Source organism: Sprattus sprattus (genome assembly GCF_963457725.1).
Source record: "Sprattus sprattus genome assembly, chromosome: 5".
NCBI lineage: Eukaryota > Metazoa > Chordata > Actinopteri > Clupeiformes > Clupeidae > Sprattus > Sprattus sprattus.
The window spans coordinates 14,206,009-14,232,539 of NC_137924.1; the positions used below are offsets into that span (position 1 = coordinate 14,206,009).

The 26,531-nt window shown below is 43.1% G+C and overlaps 2 protein-coding genes across 2 annotated transcripts; one reads left to right on the forward strand and one right to left on the reverse strand.

Moving 5' to 3' along the window:
- Positions 1 to 5,326: 5,326 nt before the first annotated feature.
- Positions 5,327 to 8,673, forward strand: cytip (cytohesin 1 interacting protein; the record flags this gene model as incomplete). Its single annotated transcript, XM_080839674.1, has 8 exons — positions 5,327 to 5,506; positions 6,038 to 6,087; positions 6,211 to 6,265; positions 6,587 to 6,689; positions 6,880 to 6,973; positions 7,309 to 7,375; positions 7,636 to 7,702; positions 8,195 to 8,673. The coding sequence occupies 8 exons, from the start codon at positions 5,327 to 5,329 to the stop codon at positions 8,671 to 8,673; spliced, it is 1,095 nt and encodes a 364-aa protein (XP_080695800.1).
- Positions 8,674 to 15,509: 6,836 nt separating this feature from the next.
- Positions 15,510 to 20,721, reverse strand: galnt5 (polypeptide N-acetylgalactosaminyltransferase 5). Its single transcript, XM_080839465.1, has 10 exons — positions 19,094 to 20,721; positions 18,841 to 19,007; positions 18,618 to 18,737; positions 18,338 to 18,473; positions 18,026 to 18,145; positions 17,759 to 17,876; positions 17,346 to 17,675; positions 16,888 to 16,968; positions 16,576 to 16,725; positions 15,510 to 16,227 (listed from the first exon to the last, which is right to left on the reverse strand). Exons 1-10 carry the CDS (start codon positions 20,272 to 20,274, stop codon positions 16,087 to 16,089), a joined length of 2,544 nt encoding a protein of 847 aa, XP_080695591.1. The 5' UTR covers positions 20,275 to 20,721; the 3' UTR covers positions 15,510 to 16,086.
- Positions 20,722 to 26,531: the final 5,810 nt, after the last annotated feature.

The following is a 26,531-nucleotide window of genomic DNA, read 5'->3' on the forward strand; positions in this document are numbered from 1 at the left end:
TTTATTCTATAACCTACTGGCAACATTCCTACCAAATTTCAAATAAAAATATTGTCATTTAGATCATTTATTTGCAGAAAAATGACAATTGGTCAAAATAGCAAAAATGATGCAGTGTCTTCAGATCTCGAATAATGCAAAGAAAACAAGCTCATATTCATTTTTAAACTACACAATACTAATGCTTACACTTAGGAAGAGTTCAGAAATCAATATTTGGTGGAATAACCTTGATTTAAAATCACAACTTTCATGTGTCTTGGCATGCTCTCCACCAGTCTTTCACATTGCCGTTGGGTGACTTTATGCTACTCCTGGCGCAAGAATTCAAGCAGCTCGGCTTCTTTTCATGGCTTGTGACCATCCATCTTCCTCTTGATCACATTTCAGAGGTTTTTTATGGGATTCAGGTCTCGAAATTGGGCTGGCCATGACAGGGTCCTGATCTGGTGGTACTCCATCCACACCTTTACTGGCCTGGCTGTGTGGAATGGAGCATTGCCCTGCTGGAAAAAACACTTCTCAGAGTTGGGGAACATTGTCAGAGCAAAAGGAAGCAAGTTTTTCTTCCGGGACAACGTTTTACTTTGCCTGGCTGAGGTTTGTAAAAGACCATAAGGATTGAAAAAGCGGACTGGAGGTTCTTCTAAGTTCGTCTTCTCTGATGAGTCCGATTTCACAGTAGGTGCAAGACTCTCTGGCTGGTAGGCCTCTCCAGGTCTCCGTCTAACCATCAGATGACCATGTGTTGGGCAAAGCTGAAAATTGGACTCATCAGAGAAGACGAACTAGAAGACCCTCCAGTCCGCTTTTTTCAATCCTTATGGTCTTTTACAAACCTCAGCCAGGCAAAGTACAATGTTGTCCCGGAAGAAAAACTTGCTTCCTTTTGCTCTGACAATGTTCCCCAACTCTGAGAAGTGTTTTTTCCAGCAGGGCAATGCTCCATGCCACACAGCCAGGCCAGTAAAGGTGTGGATGGAGTATCACCAGGTCAGGACCCTGTCATGGCCAGCCCAATTTCGAGACCTGAATCCCATAAAAAAACCTCTGAAATGTGATCAAGAGGAAGATGGATGGTCACAAGCCATGAAAAGAAGCCCAGCTGCTTGAATTCTTGCGCCAGGAGTAGCATAAAGTCACCCAACGGCAATGTGAAAGACTGGTGGAGAGCATGCCAAGACACATGAAAGTTGTGATTTTAAATCAAGGTTATTCCACCAAATATTGATTTCTGAACTCTTCCTAAGTGTAAGCATTAGTATTGTGTAGTTTAAAAATGAATATGAGCTTGTTTTCTTTGCATTATTCGAGATCTGAAGACACTGCATCATTTTTGCTATTTTGACCAATTGTCATTTTTCTGCAAATAAATGATCTAAATGACAATATTTTTATTTGAAATTTGGTAGGAATGTTGCCAGTAGGTTATAGAATAAAACTAAAATGTACATTTTACTTTAACACATACCAATAAATAGTAAAACCAGAGAAACTGATAATTTTGAAGTGGTCTCTTAATTTTTTCCGCGGCTGTATATATATATATTTATATATATATATTATTGACCCTAAATGCTTTTTAACAGCATCTAATGTTGCTTATGTGGCTTAAAAAATGAAAAGAAAAAGTTAAAGACTATAATTGTTACACTGTCTGACAATGACACTAACTTGTTCTACATGGATACACTATTGGCTCCTAGAGTTAAGTTAAGTGGCCCATCATCTGACGCTTGCCTTTGGATGGCTTCATCCAGCACGTACGTGCATGCCAATGCCACTGTGAGCATGTGTTCCGGTCTGCCCCTGCCTCCACACAGTACTGGAGTCAAATGTGAAACACAAGGCAGAGCATGACTTTCTGGGGACAATAAATCAGTGGAGGGGCAAATATGGTGTACACATGGCAGAACATGGTGTACTCAGTCCACAGTGGCCATGGGTGGCCTTACATGTGGCCATACCTGCATGCTTCTTACAGCACACTGAACAATCCATGTGAAATATTATCAGCAACTTTCACACATTAGTAACACAACAAATCACTGTAGAGGCGAATACATATGATTGCCCTCAGTTTTGCTCACAGTGTTGTTTGTTACAATGTTTCTCCTTGAAGACCCATTCCAAACAGGAGATTGGTTCATTTCTGACAGGATACAGTGATGTTGTTCCTTACTGAAGCACACCACAAAGAATGCTTTGGGGAATTTTGCTTTTATTTTGTGTTTTTAATTTTGTTTTGCTGAAGGCATGTAAACTGGGTACTCCATACTCCACTCTATGCTTTGAGTTCTGATCTTGGTGTCTTATTTTGAATTAGCAGTATGCTTTATCTCTAACGTCATGTTCTATTTATTGTATTCAGATGTGTGTAAACTGTGAATAAAGTATTTTTGGTTAACATGTGATGTTGGTATTATTCAGATGGATGAGTATTTCACCTACACCCTTACCAAGATGAAGAAGACTTTCCTTCAGCTCGTGGTTTGAACTGTAACACCCTTCAACTATCTATTTTATCTTAATATTTTACATTTAATATTTAAGACATGTATTGATTTCAGAGGAAGAGTCACAAAGGCATCCTGGTCTAAACTAAACCCCATTCGATGTCCTTTTCGTCACAATAAAACATCCGTTGCACTAAGTCACTGTTAACATTAACCTGATCTAAACCTGCAAACTTGACAGTTATAGCGGATTTGACCGTTAAACAAATGCAACTCCATCTGGAAATTCTGAGCCTGAGCATTACAGATATGACTCAGCGTGTGAAAGTGGTTTAAATGTGTGCGTGCGTGTGTGTGTGTGTGCTTGTGCGCGTGTGTGTGTGTGTGTGTGTGTGTGTGTGTGTGTGTGTGTGTGTGTGTGTGTGCTTGTGTGTGTGTGTGTGCTTGTGCGTGTGTGTGTGACAATGTGCTCAAAGTAGGGTCACAGGCAGTTTGTCTATAGGTTTCATGTTCCCCTAAAAATGTATTTTCTCGAAAAGAAAAAACAAACTGGTGCGTCAACACTTAACACTGGCGGGCTGGCTTCAGTTGCTTAGCAAGTGTGATGTCACAATCATTTGCTACTCTGTCCCACTGTAGAATTTAATCATAACTTGTACGTTTATACTTGCATCTAATCGTTACTATACGTGAACGGACAGGCTATTTAGAATGAGAGACAGGCAGGCTTGTGGTTTTTGTTGTTGTTTTTATATGCAGTTAGACCTGAGACAAAAAAGGAGCAATGGGCTGAGAGAAAAGCACACCAGGAGAGGGGCACAGGTTATCGTAGCAGCTGCGTAAACAACCTTGCTGTTGGATATTCCAAACCATGCACTCATCTCTGGATAGGTCCGCGCCCAGCATAGTGTAACATGCCACTGTTGGGCTGAGGCGACATTGTGAGTCTTGTTACTGGTTTATTCCCCTTGCTGCCAGAGTTTTCACTCTCTTCCTCCTGCCATTGCTCAAGGATGTATCGTGTACAGCCGGCGGGGGAGGAAGTACTGCAGGACGATTGGGTATTGATTGGGCTCGTTGCTTGCGGACGTCTCGCTTGGGTGGCTGTGCAACATAACCGCCGTAGAAAGTTAGGCCTAACATAGATCTGACTTCAAACTGTCAGGGTGCAACATAACAGAGGTTGCTGTCACTGTCACTGCTGCTGCAGCCTATTGCTTACTGGGGGATCTTGCGCTGCTGGTGGCGGATTGCGGTATCGCCTGTTTTGCTTTATCTGGCTTGTGTATTTTTAAGCAGGCTATATGTTGTCTGCGTGTATGAGTATGTTATCTGAGTTTAATAAATGTGCAGAGATTGTGAACTCAAGGCCTTCTGACTGGTTCTACCTAAACGCAGTGTCTTCAACTTTTTGTGGCTTTTACTACACCCACATCTTATGTGACTCATTTAACTGCAAATCCAACAGATACACACTGATACATTTATCTTATGTGACTCATTCCTATATTGTACTAAGCAACCCCGATTCAGTGTTAACTGCTGTTCAACCGCAGAAACCATTTCTGAATGAGATGACCTGAACCCTGGCCCTGTCTCAAGGTTAATGACACTCTATGTCTCTTCTGACAGAATTCACTCACACTTTTCCGCTCCGCTGCAATGACTTAAACACTTCTGTAATACCATATTTGTTGTGTGTAATAGTGCACCCAGTTCCTCTTGAAAGACCCACAGTAGACAGAAAAAGATCAGCGTCTCCATCCAGCTTAGACTCATCTGAACCCTTGCTCCTTAGAACCTGGGGGAGTTCTGATGCCCAGATAGTCCAGTGTGTTAGGCTGGACACGAGGCAATGCAAGAGGTCAGAGAGGGGCAGTGGGACAGAGGACATCTGAGTTGGGCAATCTACTGCCTCTCCATCTACTGCAGAGGTTGAGCCAAGAGCAGTGGAAAGAAATCTTAATAGCGATATTTGACATTTCCTCCTTCTTCGCTTGAGCAATGGAACAGAAAGAAGCTGCATGTCAGTAAAGGGGTGACATAGGAGTGTGCTGGAGTTCACCCTGCAAGAAATAATTCCCTGTCCTTTTATCAAATTTGTCCTTGATTGAAAAATCCTGTCACCCTCCCAAAAAAACAACTCTCTGAGCTGTTTTCTTTGTGACTGCTGACCTGTGTGTGATGTTCCTTTTCTCAACTAAAGACTGTGTGATGCCGGGGCTCCAGCGACCCGTGTGCTGTGTTTGTGGAGCAGGTCTCTGGCCTCAAGCTACGGCTCAAGCCTGCCTTTATCTGCACCGCAGGCTGCATAACTTCCCTCCCTGCCCTGCTCGGCACGCATGCGGTGGTGGTGGCAGCCTCCGTGGAAGGCAACCGAGACAGGACATGTCAAAGCCCCACTCGTTCAGCGGCACGCAAGAGGGGACAGAGAGGAAACAGGTGACGGTGGAGAAGCCAGCCACAGGTCCTTCTGCGTCTCTGTCTTCAGACAAACCATGAAGCAACTCGCCTCAGAGCAGGCGGCTGGGGCCCCAAAGCATGTTTAACTTTTAACTGAACAGATTCCTACACCGCTGATATGTTTAGTAATGAGCGCATAGTGACTGAGGTGGAGAGATAGATGTGTGAAACAGAGAGCGAGAGAGAATGAGAGGAAGAGAGAGGGAGAAAAAAAAAGGATGTATGTGAGGATTTGATCGACATACACAGGTCCGCTGTGATCACGTGGGGAGGATTTCCGTCCCTTGACACACGCGCCAACACGTACACACACACACTCAGTCTCTCACTCATTCTGCCTCTCAGGTCTCGTATGCATGCAAACGCAGCTGCTGATAGTTATGCAGCTGTGAGACGCGGTCCCGACCATGACTTCCACCTTGACTTCCACCATGAGCTTCAGGGGGCTGGTGCGCCAGGACAGCCAGGACAGTAAGTCCCGCACAGGCAGCCTCAAGAAGAAGCTCTGGCACAGACACTCCATCAACAAGGGCAGCCTGAAGTCCCGCAATGGAGAGAACTCAGCCCTGACAGCAGGACACAGAAAGGTACCGAAAACACACATTTACCATAGACTAGTCCTGACCTGTTTCATCTCTGAGTTTTCAAAAATCAACGTGAAGTATGAATATGTGATGATAAACAAACTACGCTTTCATCTTGTTCTGAACTGCTTAACATAAGGGGGGTTATGTTAAGCAGTTTCTTATCTGCTTGCAGTAAACCATAGCTTAAAGCACAGAGGCTGCAAGGAGAACTAGGGGAGATTTGATGTGTTTAATCTGTGCTCTTATGTAATGGATGATTTATGCTGCTTTACCACATCCACTGATCCTCTGCACAGGCTATAGGTCGCCCTTCATTTCATGCATTTTACTTCCTTTTGCCTTCTGTGTTGAAACTCGCACTTATCTTTTGAAAAAGTAACATGCGATAGTCTTTTCCTGTTCCCTTGTTTACATACTGAAGTCTTCTTCAATAGTCTTGTTAGGATGTCCTATCATGATATGCCTTTCAAAAGCTTAAAAAAAAAAAATCTTGAACAATGAGGCTCAAATTTGTTATTTTCCTCTCTTCAGTTTAACAGAACTCGCTCAAACTCTCTGGTGGACTACTCTGACCCTCTGAGGTAGACCCAAACACTGTTTTGCCTTTTTATGTCTGCTGCAACAAATGTATTTAATTGTTACTGTTAAAATGAATAATCAAAGTTGCGTTACTGAACTGTTTCTCACTCTCACTCAACTCACAGGACCACCATGGTGTTGGAGAAGCAAGACAATGAGGCGTATGGTTTTGAAGTTCAGGTAGGAGTTCACACTCGTGCTTTTGCTCTCACAGAAAGAGCTGTGCACATTTAAAACTTGAAAAAAAATATGTAAAATTGTAAAGTGTTGAATCGCACTGTAGCAATCAACATCCATTTGAGATGCCATGTGAATTTGTAAGCAAACATCTATTCTGCTCCACCATAAGTGTGTTTTCTGCAATAGACTTCTAACTCTCACACAATTCACGCAATCATGTGCAATGCCTATCCTATCCTCCTTTTCTCTTGACCCTAATGTTTTAAAGAGTAAAAGTTTTGTAGAGTAAACTGAGCGTTTTGTCTGTCCCTGCGTGTACAGACGTGTGGCATGCAGCTGAAGAACAGCACCGTGATGGAGATGTGCACGTTCGTGTGCACGGTGCAGCCGGGCAGCGCAGCTGAGAGCGCAGGCCTGACCGCCGGTGAGCCACCCAGTCGCCCACTTCCTCTCCACCCACTTGACCTCCATACTGCGTTCCCACAGGCTTCACCTCTGCTTCTCTAAATACGCATGTTTGTGTTTGTGTTTCATGGCCCCTTCCTCCCCCCCCCCCCCCCCTCCTCTCACTGTGTTTTATTTTCCACTCTGTTCATGCTATCTTCCTCTTTCAGGCGACGTCATCGTCACTATCAATGGCATCAGTATCGAGGGTTCCTCACACCAGGATATAATCGGCCTGATACGGGAGTCCACCAACGTGCTAAAGTGAGCAACAGATCTTTGGGTGGTTATTTGGGTGGTTAACAGATCTTTGGGTGGGGTGGAGAAGGAAGTTGCACAGTAACAGTCAGTCATTTAAAGGCCAAACAAACAAAGGTGAAACAAACAGCAATCAACCACCTTTGAAAGAAAGTGTAGTACCTGATTTCCCATAAAAAACACAAGAAAGAGGAACTTGTTCAGAATAGAGAAACGTTAACTGAAGAAGTGTGTTTGTCACCTCTACACCTACACACGCACAACACTACTGTGTCATGCAGAAGCTCCTCTGTGTGAAGAGTTGGCAGTTAAGTGACTGTTCTGGTGATCTCCCCCCACAGAATGGAGACTGTCAGTGGGTCCCTGGTGAAGAGGATTGAGCTCGAGAAGAAGCTCACCTTACTCAAGGTAGGATTGCCTATACCAAGTGTATATACCATACTGTACAAAGTGAGCATACCTACATGCACTGATTTTGTGGAGGATAAGTAAGTAAGAGGGAACAGAAACGCTCTTTCACAAAAGTTCTGCAGTGCAGTTTGCATCTCAGTGAACTCAGTGAACTGCAAAACTGTGCAAGTGGCTTGCTTTCCTAAATTATTTCCTCAGTTACAGATACTTTATTTTTGGCCAATAAGCTAACGTGAGAGTTTTTTTGCCCCAAACAGCAAAACCTGCGTACGAGATGGGCGGAGTTGCAAACCCTAATTCAACAGGAAAGGCATCTTACTAGAGGTGAGAAAAACACGACAGCTGAAAAACCACCTATTTCCTCTTAACAAGCACGAACTCAGGCACTCCATTAAGAGACTCCATCTGATATGAAAGCAGCGTATGTGTGTAAAAGTGAGTGGCACTGGGGGAAATCCACATGTGACTTACCATCAAAAACACAAAGCGCACTTCACTACAAGACCGGATTAATAAGAACAGCTTTGACACTGAAGAAACGTCAACAGTACTGAACTGTATTGAGTTTATTTTATTCACCACACCTTGTTCTGTATGTGTTTGTTTTTAAAGAGAACTTGTGCAGACCTAATGTGGGTGTCAGACCTAAAACAGGGTGGAGACCACACTTGAGTTCCGTTTAGCCCTCTCAGTGGTTTTGACACCCACATATACACAAGTTCTCTTTAAAGTCAAAGAGAAGAAGCGCTGAGCACACACTATGTGTGTCCACCATGTTATAAGTGAATAACTGTGCTACTCTGCTCCGCTCTACAGGTAACCTGATGGACAGCAGCGCCATGCCTTCCCTGGAGTCCCTCATGTCCCTGGCGTCCCCCACGAGCCCGCGAGGCCTACGCTTCTCCAGTGACAGCAGCTTCCGCAGCCTGCTCATGTCGGATAGTGAGGACGGTGTCTTCCCCTCGCCCATCTTAGATGACTGCCCCAGCCCCTTCAGCCCACTGAGCCCCGGTGACCAGCCGGCCTTCTTCGGCGGACGCCCTGGCACCAGCTTCGCCGCCACTGACCGCGGCCCCTCTCGGCCGACCCTCACCCGCACACATAGCATCGGTGACGGCTACAGAAGCAGCATCAGCAGCAGCAGCGACTCATCCTCCCCGACCTGGGACGCCAACCGGGCGTCATCCCTGTTCGGCACCCTGCCCAGAAAGTCGCGCAAGGGCAGCATCCGCCAGCAGATCTTCAGGTTCATGCCTGGGATCAAGCACTCAGTGGAGGAGGAGGAGGGCAGCTGAGAGGCTGCGGTCCAGGACTGAACACTAACTTCTCAGTGATGTGATAAAGTGATATGAAAGCAGTGCCACAGCCTCTGGCCTTGGTCAGAAAGAGCTGCTGCTCTTGGGATTTTTAGGACCGAGAGCCCCAAACCTCCCAGCAGCATTTAGACACTGAAGTCAACTGAGTACAGAAACAATGGGGCCCCACTCACTGTGTCTGAACCAATTTAAATGCATCTGTTTGAATGTTTGAATTTCTTCAATGAAGGAACACAGAGAGAAATCAAAACTCTTTGACAGGTGCAGGTTTAAAGATGCAGGGCTAGTCAGGCAGTCTGTCAGAGAGACAATTTACAGCAACTCTGCATGCAGTGGAAAGTTCCTACGTTCTTCTTGTGTGTGTATACAGTGTTGCACTGAGTTCACTCCACTTCTAAACTCAAACCTGGACCTAAAGAGGATAAGGTTAGCATTAGTATGGATGGTCTGCAGCATAATTGGTTGGACAATGCATTAAAGACTGTAGTTTCTGTTTTTTTTTTTCAGAGTTAACCACAACTACAACACAACAGCTTTATTATTTTCTCTCTCATGTTAGTTCTAAAGATGTAGCCATGCAACTGACAGACAACCCTCAAAGTCTGTGGAGCCCTTACACTCTGGTTTTAATGCCCTACATTAATGAATTACTGTAAATTGGAAGAACAGATAACCGAGTTTCTGAATTTCCTTTGAAATGCATTGTCGAATCAGATGTCATATCCAGGACACAGTCTGGCAGAAAAGCTGTACAAGTCAAAACCCACACGGCTCGTGTGAAGCTGAAAAACAGGATGTGGGCTGTCATAGAGCTACCCTCCAGACAATTTTTTCGCTTAGCTTCTCCCTGGTACGTGCTATAAGTCATACTCTCACCTTGCTCTATATACAGCCTTGTTCAGCACCACAGGGACCCATTCACTGCTGATAGGTTCACAGACAGGTTCATAGTCATATCAGTAACAGGGTGTCAGGGGAGATTCAGTGGATTTGTGTGCGTGCTGACTCTTGCCTTGTGGTTTAATCTATGTCAATCCCTATGCAAGCTGAATTTTTGTGAATGTCTGTTAATATGGCTGTTGGTGTTACTGTTTTGCTTCAGACATTTTTCCTCTTGATGTGTTATTACTTTCATAGGTTTCTCCACTAGAGGGAGTAACAGTGGAATTAGCAGATCTACTTGGTTTCACTCAGTAATCAATGGGAAGAAAGGGTATGGGAAGGGTTCCTGCCCCTCTTCCACAAAATAAGTTCCTGAACCTATACTGTGCCCTGGAATGTTACCTGCAACATATATCGTTTTACTGAACAAAGAATACCACAATGAAAAGTAGCAGATGTGTACTTTTAAGACGTGTAAATGTAGTTTTGCAATAGAATGGATAAATTATTCAAATGTTCTCAGACCAGTAGGTCAGAACTGTGAAGGGCGTGAGTTGTTTTTCCCAGCAGCCTTAAAATTGCTTTACACCCAAAGTGAGAAAAACGTTGTTCTCAGGCTCTGGCTATCACACCTCTCTCTGGTGCGAGGTTAAAAAGTGTGTGTAGAATGAGTGTAAAACCATAAAGCATTTTGTTTGTATTTGCATAGGCCCTGAAATGGCACTGACACACTTCATTTCTTGTGAGTTTAAAATAAATGTGTATTCTGAGTTTTTAAATACATTTTCAAAAAAAACATGCCATTTCCTGTATTTCTAGCACTCTTGATAGGATCTAAATAATACATGGACAAGAAACAACAAAAGCAAAGGAGGGCCTTTGTGAGAAAAGTCCCTGGTTATCACTCGAATAACAGCGCATCAGGCTGACTCAGTATGCACTTACCTGAAATGAAACATTTCAAACAGACTTAGCCAAAATGGTCGGAACATTTTAACTTACTGGTATATGTAATGTTGCTAAAATGCAATCTTATGGGTTCTGTTTAACATTATGAGAAATATTATCACATAAACTCAAATTTAAAAGCAACACTGTACAACAATTTGCTGCTATTTGAGGTATGTTTTAACAAGCAACTATTTTGATGGTATATGGTCGTGTGAGACAGATAAACACACCTGTAGTTCTCACTGGTCACCAGGCTATGCACTGTGTAGTCTGTGGTCCAGAGCGGAAGAGCCCCCAAAAATGTCTGTTTGTCATAAACAAAGTAAGCAACTTTCAACAGGTTTCACTAAGTTTAGCACACTTGGACATTGATGCTAGTGCTCTCGCGTCATCTTCTTTGTGATGTTAATGTGATGGCTATGTTGGATAACTTGCCAACAACTTTCCTATCAAATTCGAGCAGCAAGCAAGTGCAACACAAAGCAAGACAGCAAATAAGTGACTGAATATTCCAGCAGAAAGTAGCCCCCTACCTGGCGGCTCCAGAAACTCCATAGTGTTTCTTTAAGGTGAGAGTGTGATTTCACCATATGTTTAGCATAATATGTCAACCGTATATACAGGTGAGTAATATTTTGAATATTCGTAGGTTTAGAAATTGTTCTATATAATAACAAAGTTTAAATCATACCATCCATAATCAACATTCTGCCATAAAAACTCAGTCAATTAAGATCTTTTATTTGCTCTGTTTATAAGTTCCATTTGATCCATAATCGGATATTCATGGTTCCATGCCAGATTCAGTGAAAATGAAAGGCACGAGGCAAATTAAATTCTCCTGCATATGCCTTTTATGTAATAATTTAATTACAAAACTATTGACTCTAAAACTACAACACTCAGCCTGAAATCCTTAAACGTGGAACATGTGACTTCACGCAATGGCCCCTATGGACATATGGTGCAGAGTTCGCCATGGGCGGGTGTGCTACCACTGCTTTACACCAATTTGACATGTAAACCTACAGGAGAATGTTAATCCTGGGGGAAAATATTTCCAGAAGAGGGTGGTCACTTAAGAAGGATTAAGCAATGGGACAATCGGCCCATTGGTTGTAGTGAAACAGACAAAAGGCCATTTATTGGCACAGCACAAAACCCCTGTTCTCCACTGGCCGGGGCTTGCTTATAGAATGACATTGCAGGGAAGCACAAAAGCACTGCTTCCTTACAACTTTCCGTCATTAACATGCAACATGGCTCATCTCCTTACTCTTCTGCAGAAGAAGTGTTACAAAGGCATGAATGTTGACTGCGTCACTGGAATGGATGCTTCCACCAGCTGAGGATGACCAGAGCTGGAGAGTGAATCAATCTGCTAAGGAGGGTCTGAGAGGAATGAAATGAGTGAGACGTCACTGGGCAGTAAGTGTTTATTTGCTGCTGTTGTTGTTGTTGTTGTTGTTGTTATTGTTGTAAAGGCAACAACCAAGTCAAGCCACTTGGAAAAAAAGGGCGCCAAAGTGCGGCAAGCGATCGATCGAAGCGATCGAACATGGCAGAGGTTGTGGCTCCTTCACTGGACCTTGAGAACGGCATGACAGCCCAAGTGGTGATCGTTGGTGGAATAACCCTCAAGACCATCCAAACCCTAGGAGAGGCTATGGACCTTGGCGCTATGGATGACGACGATGACTCAGTGTTTTACGACGCGGACGAGTTGCTACAGGAAAACAGAAGCAGTCTTGACCCAGTTCCCGCTTCCTGCGAAGAACCGACTCAAACAGCAGCAGGTGGTGAGGATGGGGAGACATGTCTGCCTCACTGGGATGCTGACGGGTCAGAGCCACCAGCGCCGGCTGGAAGTGATGAGTTGCCAATACCCAATAGAAGTTCTCACACGGAACTGTCAGCACATCCTCTCTGTCAGGAACAGGAAGAGGCAGATAGAACTCCATCTGATGAGAGAGAGCGTGAGTCATTAGGTTCTGAAAGTGCAGACTCAAGTCAGCTTCTTGGTGATGAAACTGAGATGCTGGATCGGCCACAGAGTGGTGAACCTGTGTGCTCAGGAAATGAAGTATCAGGTGAATCCCTCAGCTTGTTAACTGCAGAGTCAACTCAGCCTGTGTGTACAGAGAGCGAGACACTGTCTGAGACTCTGGGCCATGATGATGAATCTAGGTGTCTTGAAACGGAGGAATCAGCTGAATCTTTAAGTATGGAGACAGATATGTGTACTCCATCTTTGGTGGCTGAGAGTGAAGAATTGCCACAGCCTGAGTGTATAGAGACAAATGCTGAGTCATCTTTGATAGAAGAATGTAAAGTGTCTAGTCAGTCTAAATGCATTGAAAGTGGTGAATCAACTGAGTGTGTCTGTGACACTGAGGAATCAGAACCAAAAGTGAATCCAAAAGACGATACGCCAGTTCTGTCTGTGTGTACTGAAAGTGGAGAAACAATCCAACCTTTGTGTGGCCACAAACAATCAGAACCACCTTTGTGTCCGGAAAGTGAGGAACTTGTTCCATCTTTGTGCTCAGAGAGTGGACAATCAACTCACTCAGGATCAATTAGTGACGGCGAAGGACTGGAACCATCTCAGCCCCAAGAAGGACAGCCTCTGTGCAAGGAATCGGCTCAGCCAGACACTCCTGCCAGCATCCCAGGGGCAGCCAGCTGCCCGAGCCGCTCCCAGCCCATGACTGACAGCAGCGCCATGGCGGGCATCGCCACGGTGCCCACTGCCGCCAGCGAGGACACCTGCTCCGCCAGCCTGACCAACCAGGGGGAGTTGGAGGAGACAGCGCCTGACAGTACCGCGCATCCCGCCAAGCTCCCGAGCGACCACAACATGACAACCGAGGGAGAACACTCTGGAAGCCCAGAGCAGCTCACGTCGACCGAACCCCAGAGACTGATGACTAAGGAGACGCAGACGGAGGTTCTGGGTGAGGCTTCTGCCACGTCTCAGACACAGCCTGAGCAAGAGAAAACAGCTGTGGAAGGTAAGGCCTGCATTGTGAAAAGATTTTTTTTTTTTTTAAATGAGCCTAGTGTGTGCGTTTCCCAGAAAATAGAATACGTAGTGATTTGCCAGACAGTATTTGTTCTGTTCATATAGATTAAGCACAATATTCCATATTCTACTTCTAATATCACTAACTATAAAAGCTGAAGCTTTAAGGTTTATAACTATTAATATGTATATAGACATGGCTTTTTACTTTTTGCTAGTAGAACTTGAAACATCACTTTTATAGAATACTTGGTAAACCCATGGATTTACATCTCATGCCAGTCGAGAGAATAATCAGATTACCGAGGTTAAACAAACGTCTGGCCTGAAGACTTGTTTGACTGTGCCAATTATTATCGTGTAGTACTTTCCACCTTGTAAGCTAAAGATGTCACTGTGTTAGTCAACAGTGCAGCTTACTGTGATCATACATGCTGTATACAGCTACACAGGAGGAGCAGTCGGAGGGGACGACCGGTGGCAATGAGGCAGCAGACACGGCGCCCGTAGTCGGTGCCACGGGCGAGAGCGACAGGCCTAACGGGGATCCTGAGAGTCCAGGCGATCAGACTTCAGGTGATGACCTCACTGGCGACAGCCAGGATGAATTGGCGGATGCCTCTGAAGCACGGCAGAGTGACACCTCCGGCTCTGGCTCATCTCCTTCAGGAGCCACGCCCTCCACGACCCGCCGCAAGAAACCTCGGCAGAGCCACAGCTTCAACAAGTCCAAGTTCAGCACCGTCTCCTACCGCAAGATCCGCAGGGGCAACACCCGCCAGAGGATCGATGCGTTTGAGGCCATGAACATGTAGACTACATTCAAAGAGTGTGCACTCACATATCCATATATGGATATGGCAGTGGTGTAGTGTCCCTGGAGAAGTGGGTATACTCTTAATTTTGCCATTTTGTTTTAAGCAGCCCATACAGCACAGGATAAACGCCCTGTTTTGAGAAGTGGGTATACGCAATGCTGACTGAAAAATAGGTGGGTATACTCCGTATACCTGTGTATACCCTGGACTACACCACTGGGATATGGTTAAAACTCTCTGGCCATTGGGTACCCACCACCATGACTAACTAGTAATGATTATTCAGTCATCTGGGAATGAGACATATATAAATATGTGCCTTTTGCATGGTGAAAGAAGCTTGTCTGGGATGTCTGGAAAGAGATTTTCATCTGAATATCAATCAGTGGATAAGATTTAAGTATGTTACACAGTCGACATAATTCCCTGAACTGCAACATGTTATATAAGGTAGGATAGAGGAATACATAAGAACTAAATGGTTATGTAAACGCTATAAAGAAGTCTAAGGCGTGTAATCCTACTTGTGAGCATTAACATGATGAATACAAATGGTAGAGGATATCATTTTGCTGTGTATGGTTTTTTGAATACCATGTTGGATACCATTTACCAGTGCATTTTCAAAACCTATGTTTAGGCTGACAACATTTGCAAAATTGGCAGTTGGGACAATTCAGTCAGATTTAGCATCTCAACTTGCAAGTTAAAGCTTCCAAAGAGCAGGCATAAATACTAACTATTGTATTAATAATTTAATATTAACAAATGAGAAGGCCCAAATGCCAATTTAAATCTTCACTTCAAAAAATGTGTAATTATTTCAAAAAATGTGATTGTTTGTGAACACAGAAGCATTCATGAAAACTATTGCAGTAGTGACAATAGCTCCCTCTAGTGTCTATTTTGGTTACTAAGACCTGTGCAAATATTACCAGACTGGGGGATGTGACTAAATGTTAAATCTTTAAACTTAAAGGGTTTAATCAGAAAGGTCATTTTTAATCTAAAAATAATATAACTGCTATTACATAGTGTTGTACCATCATCACAGTTTAACACATATATTTAAGCTGTGCAATACACTACTCTAACAGTCTCAGAAGAACATCAGAGCGTACTGCAGTACTGACAGCATAAATAAACCAAGAAGAATCACAAGGCACTATGGTTTAATAGAGCCGGTCTCCTGAACACACACACACCCACATTGTAAACATTTGTATTCCAGAGAGGGAGGCTCCAGTACAATATCCCAAAACTGTACTGATCTGAAAAAAGATGACTGTTTGCCCAGAATTAAAAATATATTGCTTTGGAAGTTTTACAACTTGGGAGTTTTCAGTTTACTACACTTTAAAGAAAAAAATATTCTTAAAGAAAATCACTACCACAGACCTGTGAATCATTTGTGAAAATCCACCAAAACAAGTGAACCCAAAAATAATCAATAAAGAAAACATAAGCAGTCACTCATATCACTCTGCTTTGGATAGCTACTCATTGTGGGGAGGAGGGAAAGAAGCAGAAGCCCACATGCACACTGCACAGTCCCAAAATTACCCTCACCATGTCATTACACCAGCAGCATGCATATGTTACTGACATTTAAGAACTGTCTTTGGTAAGACTAAAGAAAAGGCTCAATAGGAAAGAAAAATGGATGTGTCTCTTTGTGTTGGCAGCAGAGATCCACCAGTGTATTTCGTTTTAAAGTCACTGCGCATTGTTGTGTGTAAACTGCCACTTCTGCAGCTCACTGCCGGAGAAACAGTCCCTCACATAGATCCCGTCACCTTTGGACCCGGCCTCCAAACACATGCGGCGGGGATTGCTTTCCACGATAATGTGCTCTGCCTACAAAGAGAGGAACCGTGTTAGAGGTTGCCCAGACAGACTGTGGGATATCTGAATCTTATTCCACAGCACCCTTATGTCTAGCAAGATAATACAGCCATTTTCAATACAGCTTTTCAAATAAACTGTGTCCAGAGTCCAGAGCTGCGTATAAACAGTCACTTGGATTTTTGTTCTTTTTTTTATCCAGCGTATGATATGAAACACAAAATAAGACATTTTCATAATGAAAACATCCCTCATAAGACATAACATTTTTGTCTGGGTGGGGACAATAAAATAACCTTCAGGGGAAAATAAAATAAATAAAACAAAATCACTGGGGAAGCAGTTATCAAGAGAACATACCAGAAGTTTATTGGAGTTGACCATCCAGCGCTGGTGGGATTTGTTGTGGTCACATGTCTCCACGGAGACCCGGTTTCCCAGGCCCTGCGGCACCACACAGAGGGCCTGCTGCCGGATCAACCTCAACCAGGTGTAGTTAAAGTGCTGGTTCTGAACAGAGGAGAAAAAACGCTCATTGAATCACAGCCGCAAGAAAATCATTTTTGTATTGATACCTCTTTTTTTAGTTGTCCAACTATTAAGGACCAAAAAGTAGAAGTAGATTTGGCTTGTGTTATTAAATGAAATCCTGAATGTTGAACTCTGCATTACCTGGTTGCTAAGATCACAGGTTGCAAAATTGAGGGTTCTATTCTGTAAGGCCAGACATTTTCTAGTTCCAAGATTAAAAACCTGAGGGAAGAAATAGTGATCATAGTTAGCAACGACTCAACAGGGAGATCAACAACTGTGAAGGGAAGTCTAATCAGAAAGGGCGTGATGACTTGTAGATTACAAATCTAGAAAAACAAGGCCTTTGCCAAATACAGTCAAGGCGACAGAACAGCACTGCCACAGTTGTCCCACAGCTGTCCGAGAAAAGGACTCTTTTGTCTTGTTAAAAAAACAATGACACTGTCTCTTTGTGCTCATCCGTGTCAAAAGCCACCAGATGCAAATAAACAACAACATGGACTCCTGCTAAAAGAAAGACAACTTAATGTTTGACATGAAAAACAAATTCGTGAACTAAAGCAGTTTAAGCTAACAACACTGTCTTGTGCACTTACCAGTCCTTCCGCCTTGACTAGCGGAGCTTCCATGTCTGGGTAGATGTTCTCCAAGTACCACCTGAAGCTCTTACATTTGAGCTTCTCTCTAAGCTGAACCTGCTCTGTGAGGTTCCCAATGTCGATCACAGACTTGTCCAGCAGATGGTGGTAGCCATGGCCGTAGAACAGCTCTTTGTACTCATCCAGCCACACCTCAGCCACCCTGGCCAGGTTACGCTCCACCGTTTTCTGCCTATCTTTGGGGAACTTGTAGGGGTTCTGGCCACGGAAAATATGACCGACTCTGGAGCAAGGAATTATCTCGATTTCTCCTCCACACATCCAAATCTGTGCAAAATGACATGTAGTTGGTACTATAGAAGTGCTCTTGATATAGGCCATGTAACAAACATAGCAAATCATAAAACTACCTTGAAGGAAATTTCCATGTTCTCACCACCCCACACATCTAGACCTGGGTCATACGATCCCAGCTCATAAAAGTACTTCTTATCAATAGAGAAGAGACCTCCTGCCATAACAGGACACCTAAGAAACAAGTGAGACAAAAACAGAGTCAATATATCACTGTGTTGGAGCATTCCTGGTTATTTGTATGTAAAATTCAACATTCAATTTAACCTAATACATTCTCATTTAATACCTTACAAACTAAAAAAACAGAGATAAAATGTTACCTGAGAGGATCACTATCTCTCATGTGGTTCTTCTTGATAACATCTTCAGGCAGGGTACTCCACCCAAACACCAAGGGCCATTTGAAAATGCCTCTTTGGAAATTGTCAACCTGGACATAACTGCACAAACAGGTCAGGCTTAAAATATTTCCTTCAAGTTAAACCAAACTCTGGTCAAACTCAGAATGTATGACACCTGGGAGGACATAGTTACCTATAACAAAATATCCCAAAGGAATGCAAATCATATATTTAATCTAATCTCTGCCAATGATTTCTCTGCTGATCCCAGTATGAATGAGGATTGTTTACCTCATATCTTTGTCACTAATGACTTCAATAACTGGACAGGCAACTTTCCGTCGGTCCAAGTAAACTCTTTCAAGCAGGGGTTCCAACCAGCCTATATTGCACTCAATGTGAGAGTCCAGAAAGGTTAACACATCACCTAAGAAATGAAAAGGGAAGAAACACTCTCCATTCAGAAAACAGCTAAATTAGCATTGGCGCTAACGCATCAGAATAAAGGAGGGGGCTAAGAGGAAATAAAACATCTAGTTTTGCTTGTAAGAATAATAATAAAAAAAAGTACCAGTGGCCTGTGCAGCCCCTGCAAGCCGAGCTCTTATCAAACCCTCCCTCTCCTTCAGACGGATGATCCGCACTTTAGGAAACTGGGCCATGTAGATGTCTAATGGCTCCTTCAAGGAGTCTAGGGGGAAGAAAGCACAGAGAAAAAAATCTGAGTTTCCACTTCATCTAACACATCAACAGAGGCTTGGTTCACAAAGCTCACATGTGGGTCATACACCTACGTTTGGTGCTGAAGTCATCTACCAGGATGATCTCCTTGAGCAAGTGGGGTGGTGAGCGATTGAGCACACTGTGAACAGACCTGAGCAGCGTGGACCACACCTCGTCCACAAAGCAGAAGATCACACTTGTGGTCGGCAGCTCATCGTGAACCACGTTCTCAGAACACCTAAACAAAATAATGTTCTGAACTCAACAGACTTTACAACAGCCAGCAGCACCAATACATCACATAGAGGCTCTCATTATACTCACAACGCAGGGCGGGTGTCTGGGATAGACCGGTCCACAGGGATCTGGTCACTCAAGTATACGTTGAAATAACCTTCGTTCCAGCGGTTGCGCACCTCATGCTCTTTGTCCTTTGGTACAGATGCTGCCTGTCCAAACTGGCCCACTGCTCGTGCATCTCTGGGCTTCAGTGTCATATCCACCGCCATCACTTTGTGGAGTCCTCCTTTTTTTTTAACAGGATCTTGTTTAGCTTGACTGGGTTCCACATTTTGAACCTTGGGCTGAGGAGGAGTGAGCTGGATTTGGGAATTTATGGGATGAGGGTCACTCTTGTTTAGCAATCCTGTGTTCTGTTGGGCCTTGCTAAGAATTCCAACAACCAAGTCAGGCTTGGATGGCGCCTTTGTATCATTTTTGGACGGATGTGGTAGGCTTGGTTTAGCAGTTTCACTGGCCTTTTTATGTGAAGTGAAGTTTAGGTTTTCTTCATGTTCCTCCTTAAGCAGGCTCCCCGTTTTAACTGCTTTGAATTCTGGTACTTTTGTAATGAGACGACTTTCTTCCTGAACACCAGATGGCGCTTTGGTTAACGCTGGCTCTTTGACTTTTGACAAAATCACCTTCTGAGGAGTTTCCTTCGCTACTGTGCCTTTAATCGTTTGAGTTACTGCTTTGGGAAATCTGGCTTTGTCCGAGCTTGACATATTCACTGTTTTGGAAATATTAAAAGTTGACTCCTTGTAAGGAGACTTCACGATTCCACGTCCATGTAAACCGTCAAGAACATGGTTTACTGGGATTTTTGTAACACTTTTCGCCGAATGTAAAGTTACTCTGTCGGGTTTTGGGTTTGCAGCATTTTGTAAAACCTTGTGTTCCTTAATATCAGGCTTCTGTTTTTTACGATACACTTCACCCATATTCCTCCCGTATTTCATTGAATTTTTAACATTGTTCCCCAAGTCTACGGGTACTTTCTGCACTGGGTGTTTGAATAGTCTGTTTTCTACCTGTGTTCGGCTCGTGGCCTGTCTTTTAAAAGCAGCTCTTTCTTTTACAACAAGCTCTTTCAAAAGTTCACTGTTCACATCATTGATTGATATTCGAAGTGCTGCCATGTCAAAAAGAAGCCAAACTACAGATGCCACGAAAACGAATGCGAGAACCCTCCCACTGCCACGAAAGTATTTCCTTATTTTCATTTTGACGACACATATAGTAACCAAACTGGCTATTTCAACTCCTTCAAGCAGTGACTTCTGCAATGCAAAACTTAACTCCTACCTTTGGAGACATGTCTGCGTGGCATTGCATTCAGGCCAGCTTACTTTAGGCAACTGTGGTCAAACGCTCCATAAAAATTACATGAACACTTTAAGTTTTAGCATCCAATGAGTTCGTCAATGAGGTAGCAAATCTGTTGAGTGGTAAAATAATGTGCTGTGCTGACTTGATAGCTACCTCCTGGAGTTCCGAGTTGTTCTTGAAATGTTGCATAGTTTGTTGCATTCGACATTCGAATTCAGCTGTTTACTCTGCATTCGACATTCGCAGTTTTCCATTCCTCTTATGGTGGCAACCATGTTACCACTACTGACTATGCAGCATATCGATCCTAATTATCCTTCCATATACCCACAGACAGAGAAGATTTCCTTACTGACGAGTGCCAGTCATAGGACAACTCACAGTGACTCAAGGAGGCAGTTCCTGGATGTACGTTAAAAGTCCGCCTCGAGAGTAGCCTACCACGTAGGTAGGACATGTGAACTGGGTATGTTAAACAAACGACTGGAACTAGGAGTGGCATAGTCAACAGAAAATAAAACCTCTCGAAATCTGCTTATCAGGCTGTCTGAAAGTGGACCAACGCGTTAGACTATGATAAACTAAGGTACACAATTTTTCGCTCAATCTTGCGTGCGTGCGTGCGTGCGTGCGTGCGTGTTTCGAAGACAAGGAGAGGAGATGTCAGTTCAAGTTAGCTGACAGAGACATCATTATTTACCATTACTGCCGACAGAGACATCATTATTTCATTTTGTCACCTGGAGCCTCTCCTAAGGTCCTTCTCGCCCATTGAGATGACTCCCCTGGTGTGGCGCTTTTGGCAGCAATGTGGGTGCCCTTTCATTTTTATGTATGTGAATTGATTGGCCTCAGGTATTGCCTCAAGGCAACAAAAAAGCCCAGCTTGCTTACACCCTTGCAGGCTTATTTTGTCCCCTGAAAATAACCAAATTGATGTTCATTGCTAATAATGTCAACTCCTGCTTGCTGAGGTTAATGGAGTTACTTATGTTGCTGGTAAAAATATTTTTCTTAATTGCATGAAAATGAATCCCTGTGGCATGAAAGTGTAATCCCTGCCTTGTAAAGACTATATTAATGTCAGTGATACTGTTTATGTATTGGATTAGTTGACAGAATGGGAGACATCAGTGGAGACTATTTTCTATGAGGAAGGTGACAGGTAATGTCAAATTTAGATAGACACATGTGGGATGGACCCAGTGTAGTTAGCATTGTATCTTTGTAACATGCTAATCAGACCCTGGAATTGAAATTACAACAGTTGGTCTGTAATTTGCATAGAGGTCATGTTTTGCTAATATGTCTCTTGTTGAATCAGACAGCCAGCAAGACTATGGTTAAGTCTGACCCACTGACATTTCCAGCTTCAAATTATGCACAATGTGTGAATTAAATTAATTAGAGAATTCATTAAGAAATATGGCTTGCGGAAATGAGTGTAATATTTAGTTATGGGAGGTAATTTTCTTTCATTGTTGAGGCTAATTTGTTTCATAACATTTCCTGCGGTAGTTTGTCTCCATGTTAACTATGATGTATGTAATTTGTTAGCATTTTAATTAATTATGATAAAATTTTACTGAATGTACCGCTTGTTTGGACAGATGGTTCCCATCAGGGAGACCTTTGCACAATTAGTTTGAAATCAATTTCTTCCTTTTTTGCTCTTTGTAGCTCATTTCAGTCGCATGGGGAAAATGTGGGATGGGGGAAATGTGCATGCTATTTCACAACTATATCCAGCTGTGAATTCACATTATGGCCAATGATCTGCCATTTTTCTTATGGTACGCAAGTCCACTGAATGAATCTGACATTTTAATAGCTGTTAGTAAGCTCCAGGAACTCAGTTTAAATGGCTAATTTAGCTTCGTCAGAAGGGTTCCAATGTAGACAAATCCAATGTATGTATTCTTTTTAATGACAAAAAAGTGCCACTGAATGTAGCCAGTTGGCTTGTCAATCACAGCTTCACTTCTCAACTGCCAATTTGCAGGAATCACTCATCACTCACCAGAGAAAGATAAGGTATTAGAGAGCATTTCTAGAGTGTTAATAACATACCAGAATCAGAATCAGCTTTTATTGGCCAAGTAAGTTTGCAAAAACAAGGAATTTGTCTTGGTGCAGTGGCTCTCAGTGTGCTTACACATATTACACATATATACAACACAACACAAAACAATACAACAGTGCAAATCAGTGCAACAGTGCAAAACAATACAATACTCGATTGAATTAAGTGATGGTGGAAGAATGGAAGTATGAACATGCATTTTCAGGTATCAGCCCAAGATTCATGAAGCTTAACACAACAGGCTTATTGTTTTCAGTGTAATCCAACTGCAATTTAATCAATCAGAATGTCTTTGTGCGATATTTCTTAGTCAGTAGATAGGACTCTGATGAAAGAAATTGATATTGTTTTTTCAACAGTTCAGTACTGCTTTGAAACCACAAGATGGAGCCTTTGTTCTTTTTATCTTATTAGTCAGGCCTTTGATGTGAAGGTCAGAGTCATGCTTGGACCATCCATATTTGATTCGGATTTAACAGAATTAAAACAAAAAATGACATTTACAAAAGTTATATCATCCTGAAACAGTTGCTTAAAGAACACCAGGAAAACATCCTATTTAAAGATATTAAGTTTACTATCTGCGAAACGTCGGCTGATATCAACATACTTGCAGAAGTTGTAGTATTTGAAATTAGTGTAATGTTGCAGTGTCACATAAATGTAAGAAAAGCAGACATATACAGAACGGGGCTGAATCCATGATGAGAATGATAATTGAGGGCCTTCTTTGATTACCTTCATATTTTGTGATATAAGGGGAAAAAAGGAGAGATAGTGTGCAGAATTTAACGTAGATCTATTGTAACACAGTTAGTAGTAAGTGGTGGATCTGTAGCTGCTCTTAAGCCGCAGCGCTGTGAAAGATCACTATCAGTTTGAAACCAGTGGCCACTTGGCGTGGCACCAGGGCTAAATGTCAGGATGTAATGGTTCTCTGGACGCAGGCTCACCGAGTGGACATGGAGCCTGCTGCCCCCTCCAGTGCCCTGCAGCTAGTCTCTGGGCCTCAGGCAGCTCAGGGCCCAAAGGCTCTCAAGTGAAAAGTTTCAACAACTCTCACTTTCAACAAGTCACTGTGCCTTTACCGCATGGGTTGCTGTCTGATGAGTTGTTGGTTCACTGCAGCGACTCAAATTTGTTTTAAGGGATTTATTTATTGGTGATTTTCCTCAAATGGTATTGGTGTGTGGATTATTCCTGTATTTGAGGTGCTTAAGTCATGCAGACATGCAAATCGTGTTCGATTTATCAAATTCTATCTGCATTCCAAAGACACTTCTATTGCTTTAGTCATTTTTCTCCCTCTGAGAATGCTCTATATCCAAAGATCATAAACCACTGGCAGAAAAGAGAAGGGTAGAGAGAGGGAAGAGAGAGAAAGGTGAGAGAGAGAGAGAGGGAAGAGAGAGAGAGGGAAGAGAGAGAAAGGTGAGAGAGAGAGAGAGGCAAGAGAGAGAAAGGTGTGAGAGAGAGAGAGAAAGAGAGAGAGAGAGGGAAAAGAGAGAAAGGTAAGATAGAGAGAGGCCTGGGTCTTTGTAAATGAATGCAGGAAGACACCCAGTTTTCAGCAACTTGACTTCTTTTGTTAAATTTGTATGAGGCCTATTGGCAAACACGCCTTTTTATTATCTCTGCCGTGCAACGGCGATGCGCGCACATTGTATCTAAATTAACTTTCTCTATTCCCCCCGTAAATGAAATCAATTCCAGCCTTTATGTTACTTTTCATATGGCTTTTGTCTTGTTGCGAAATCTTTTCTCTTTCTCCTCCATTCATCTGTTTTGCCCTTTCCTTGATCTGATAGCATTAAACATATAATTAAGTCATAAAGGAGGTAACTGATGAGTGGAGCAGATGGTAATTGCGTCCTACATTTGAATGAAATGATATGCATTGCTACAATTTACAGCCTTCGGCTCATATTTTATTCAGCAACCTTTTATCTCTTTTCCCTCCGAATTATTCTGCAATAAATTTAGCCATCTTATCAATAGCAGGAGTGATAGTGGCAGGAACATAGAGCGGAGGGAGGAAGAAAGAAAAAAGAAAAGGAAAAAAAATGAACCTCCAACATTTTCTGCTATTTAAAATAATTTTCCATAATAAAGGACTTATCAGCGTTGGTCTATCACAGTGAAGGGCTGGCTGGTCTTGTTTCTTGTAAGTCGTCTTCTGGTCTGTTGACAGCATGACACTCTCTTCCTGGTTTTCACTAGACTTGTCAGGAGACTGGAGGGAAAGTTCCGGAGCCTGTCTCATCGGAGACTCATAAACACGAGACAGTCATTTGGACCCAGACCAAGGCATTCCATCTCAGTGCTCTTAAGCACTTGTCAGAGGTACATTAAGTTGCACTAAACATGCCGGTTTGAACTGTTTCAGAGGAGATGATAGGGCTGTTATATGCCATATGCCTGTCCTCACTACATCAATGAGTCTTCCACAGATTTATATCAGTATGCGTGATCATTATAACTTTTGGCTTTTTGTTTGCTCCTCCTGGTGAGTAATAGTCTGCCTGTTTAACAGCAACACAGCAACAGAATATGGGAAAAGCTGGTCATCATATTCTTTATATCACCATAGAATTAAAACTGATGTTTTTGCATGTGATTAGTGTATTCATTTACATCCACTGATGTTGTACATGCATATTCAAAAGCCAATTTACATATATAGATAGATAGATACGTACATACATACATGCATACATACATGCACACATACATACATATATACATATATTTATTTATACCATTTCTACTAGTACAAGGATTTTGGGAGTAAAAACATTGCCCACCTGACTGTTCTGTCATGACAGAAATATTGAGTGATAGGGAATTGAGTGTTGTAGTGCTGGGGGTGTCATGCCACCTTCTGCATGAAGCGCTTTCTGCAGTCTGCGGAATGACTGGGAGAGATTTCTACTCCTGATGCGATATTGGATGATAACACGGTCCAGTATGAAGCCCTCTGCAAACAGTGGATCTCCACTGCACTGTATTTTCTTAGCCTAACATTGGTTCATCATTCACACTGTCCCATACACCAGGGTCTGCTTGTTAGATATGCCCTTTCGCTGAATGAGACACTACCTTTTGATATTATTTGAAAAGGAAGTGAATACGCTGTTAGCGTTAAGCTGCGCTACAGTCAGCAGACTTGCTTGTCGTTTAAGCCAATTTTTGTAAAGGATTATCCACTCTGGCTCCCTCGAGACCGCCTGCTCCATCCCTCCTATGCCAACTGCCTCCACTGGTGTTCACTTCTACCTGACAGTGTCTGCTTACTGTAGCCAGTACAATATCTTACGAGACCAGAGAGGGGAGACTAGATCACATATAGGTTCAAAGGTACGCTGGAGTGACTTTTCTCTACCGATGTTCTTCATTTTCTTGAGCTTTCTTTTTTCTGTCTTTTGTGGCTAGGAGGTGGTGCCCCATGTACAGTAAGGCTTGTGTTGTGGCGGAAACTTTTTTTAAAATTAGTTTTGGCTTACAAATTGGCTGCCAGTGGGATGATGCCAGGAAGGTCTAGGGGTCCCATTGACATGCTTCTCCTCCCCATGCTCCCCTGTGCAGTGCTGGCCTCCGCTGATACTTGAGAATGGGTAAAAGGGGCTGATATAGGTTTAATTCTCCTGTTTCAGCAACCTGCCAAGCACCACTGCATGCCAGCTGGAAGGCTTATACCAAAAAAGGGGGGAACATTTTAACAGGCACAGAGAGCCGCGCACACACTTGCATGTGCGCACAGACATACACACACACACAGACATGTACACACACACACATAGACACATAGACATGTACACACTGGCACACATACACACCCAGAGAAGATATGTCTGAGGAGTTGCTAGGTGCCTCAGAATTGTATTGTGCACCTGGGGCAGTTAACGTTTAGTCATGGCACGGGTCCATTACCTTTAAGTACAAGTGCTTATGTTTGCTGGCCGGCTTTTACAGCCCCTCCAGCTGCAGGAAGGGAATCCACTCCGGGTGACTTGCTTGTATTTATTGACGGCTCTTGAGTTTCCTGTAAGGGTTTGGGGGGGCAGAAAA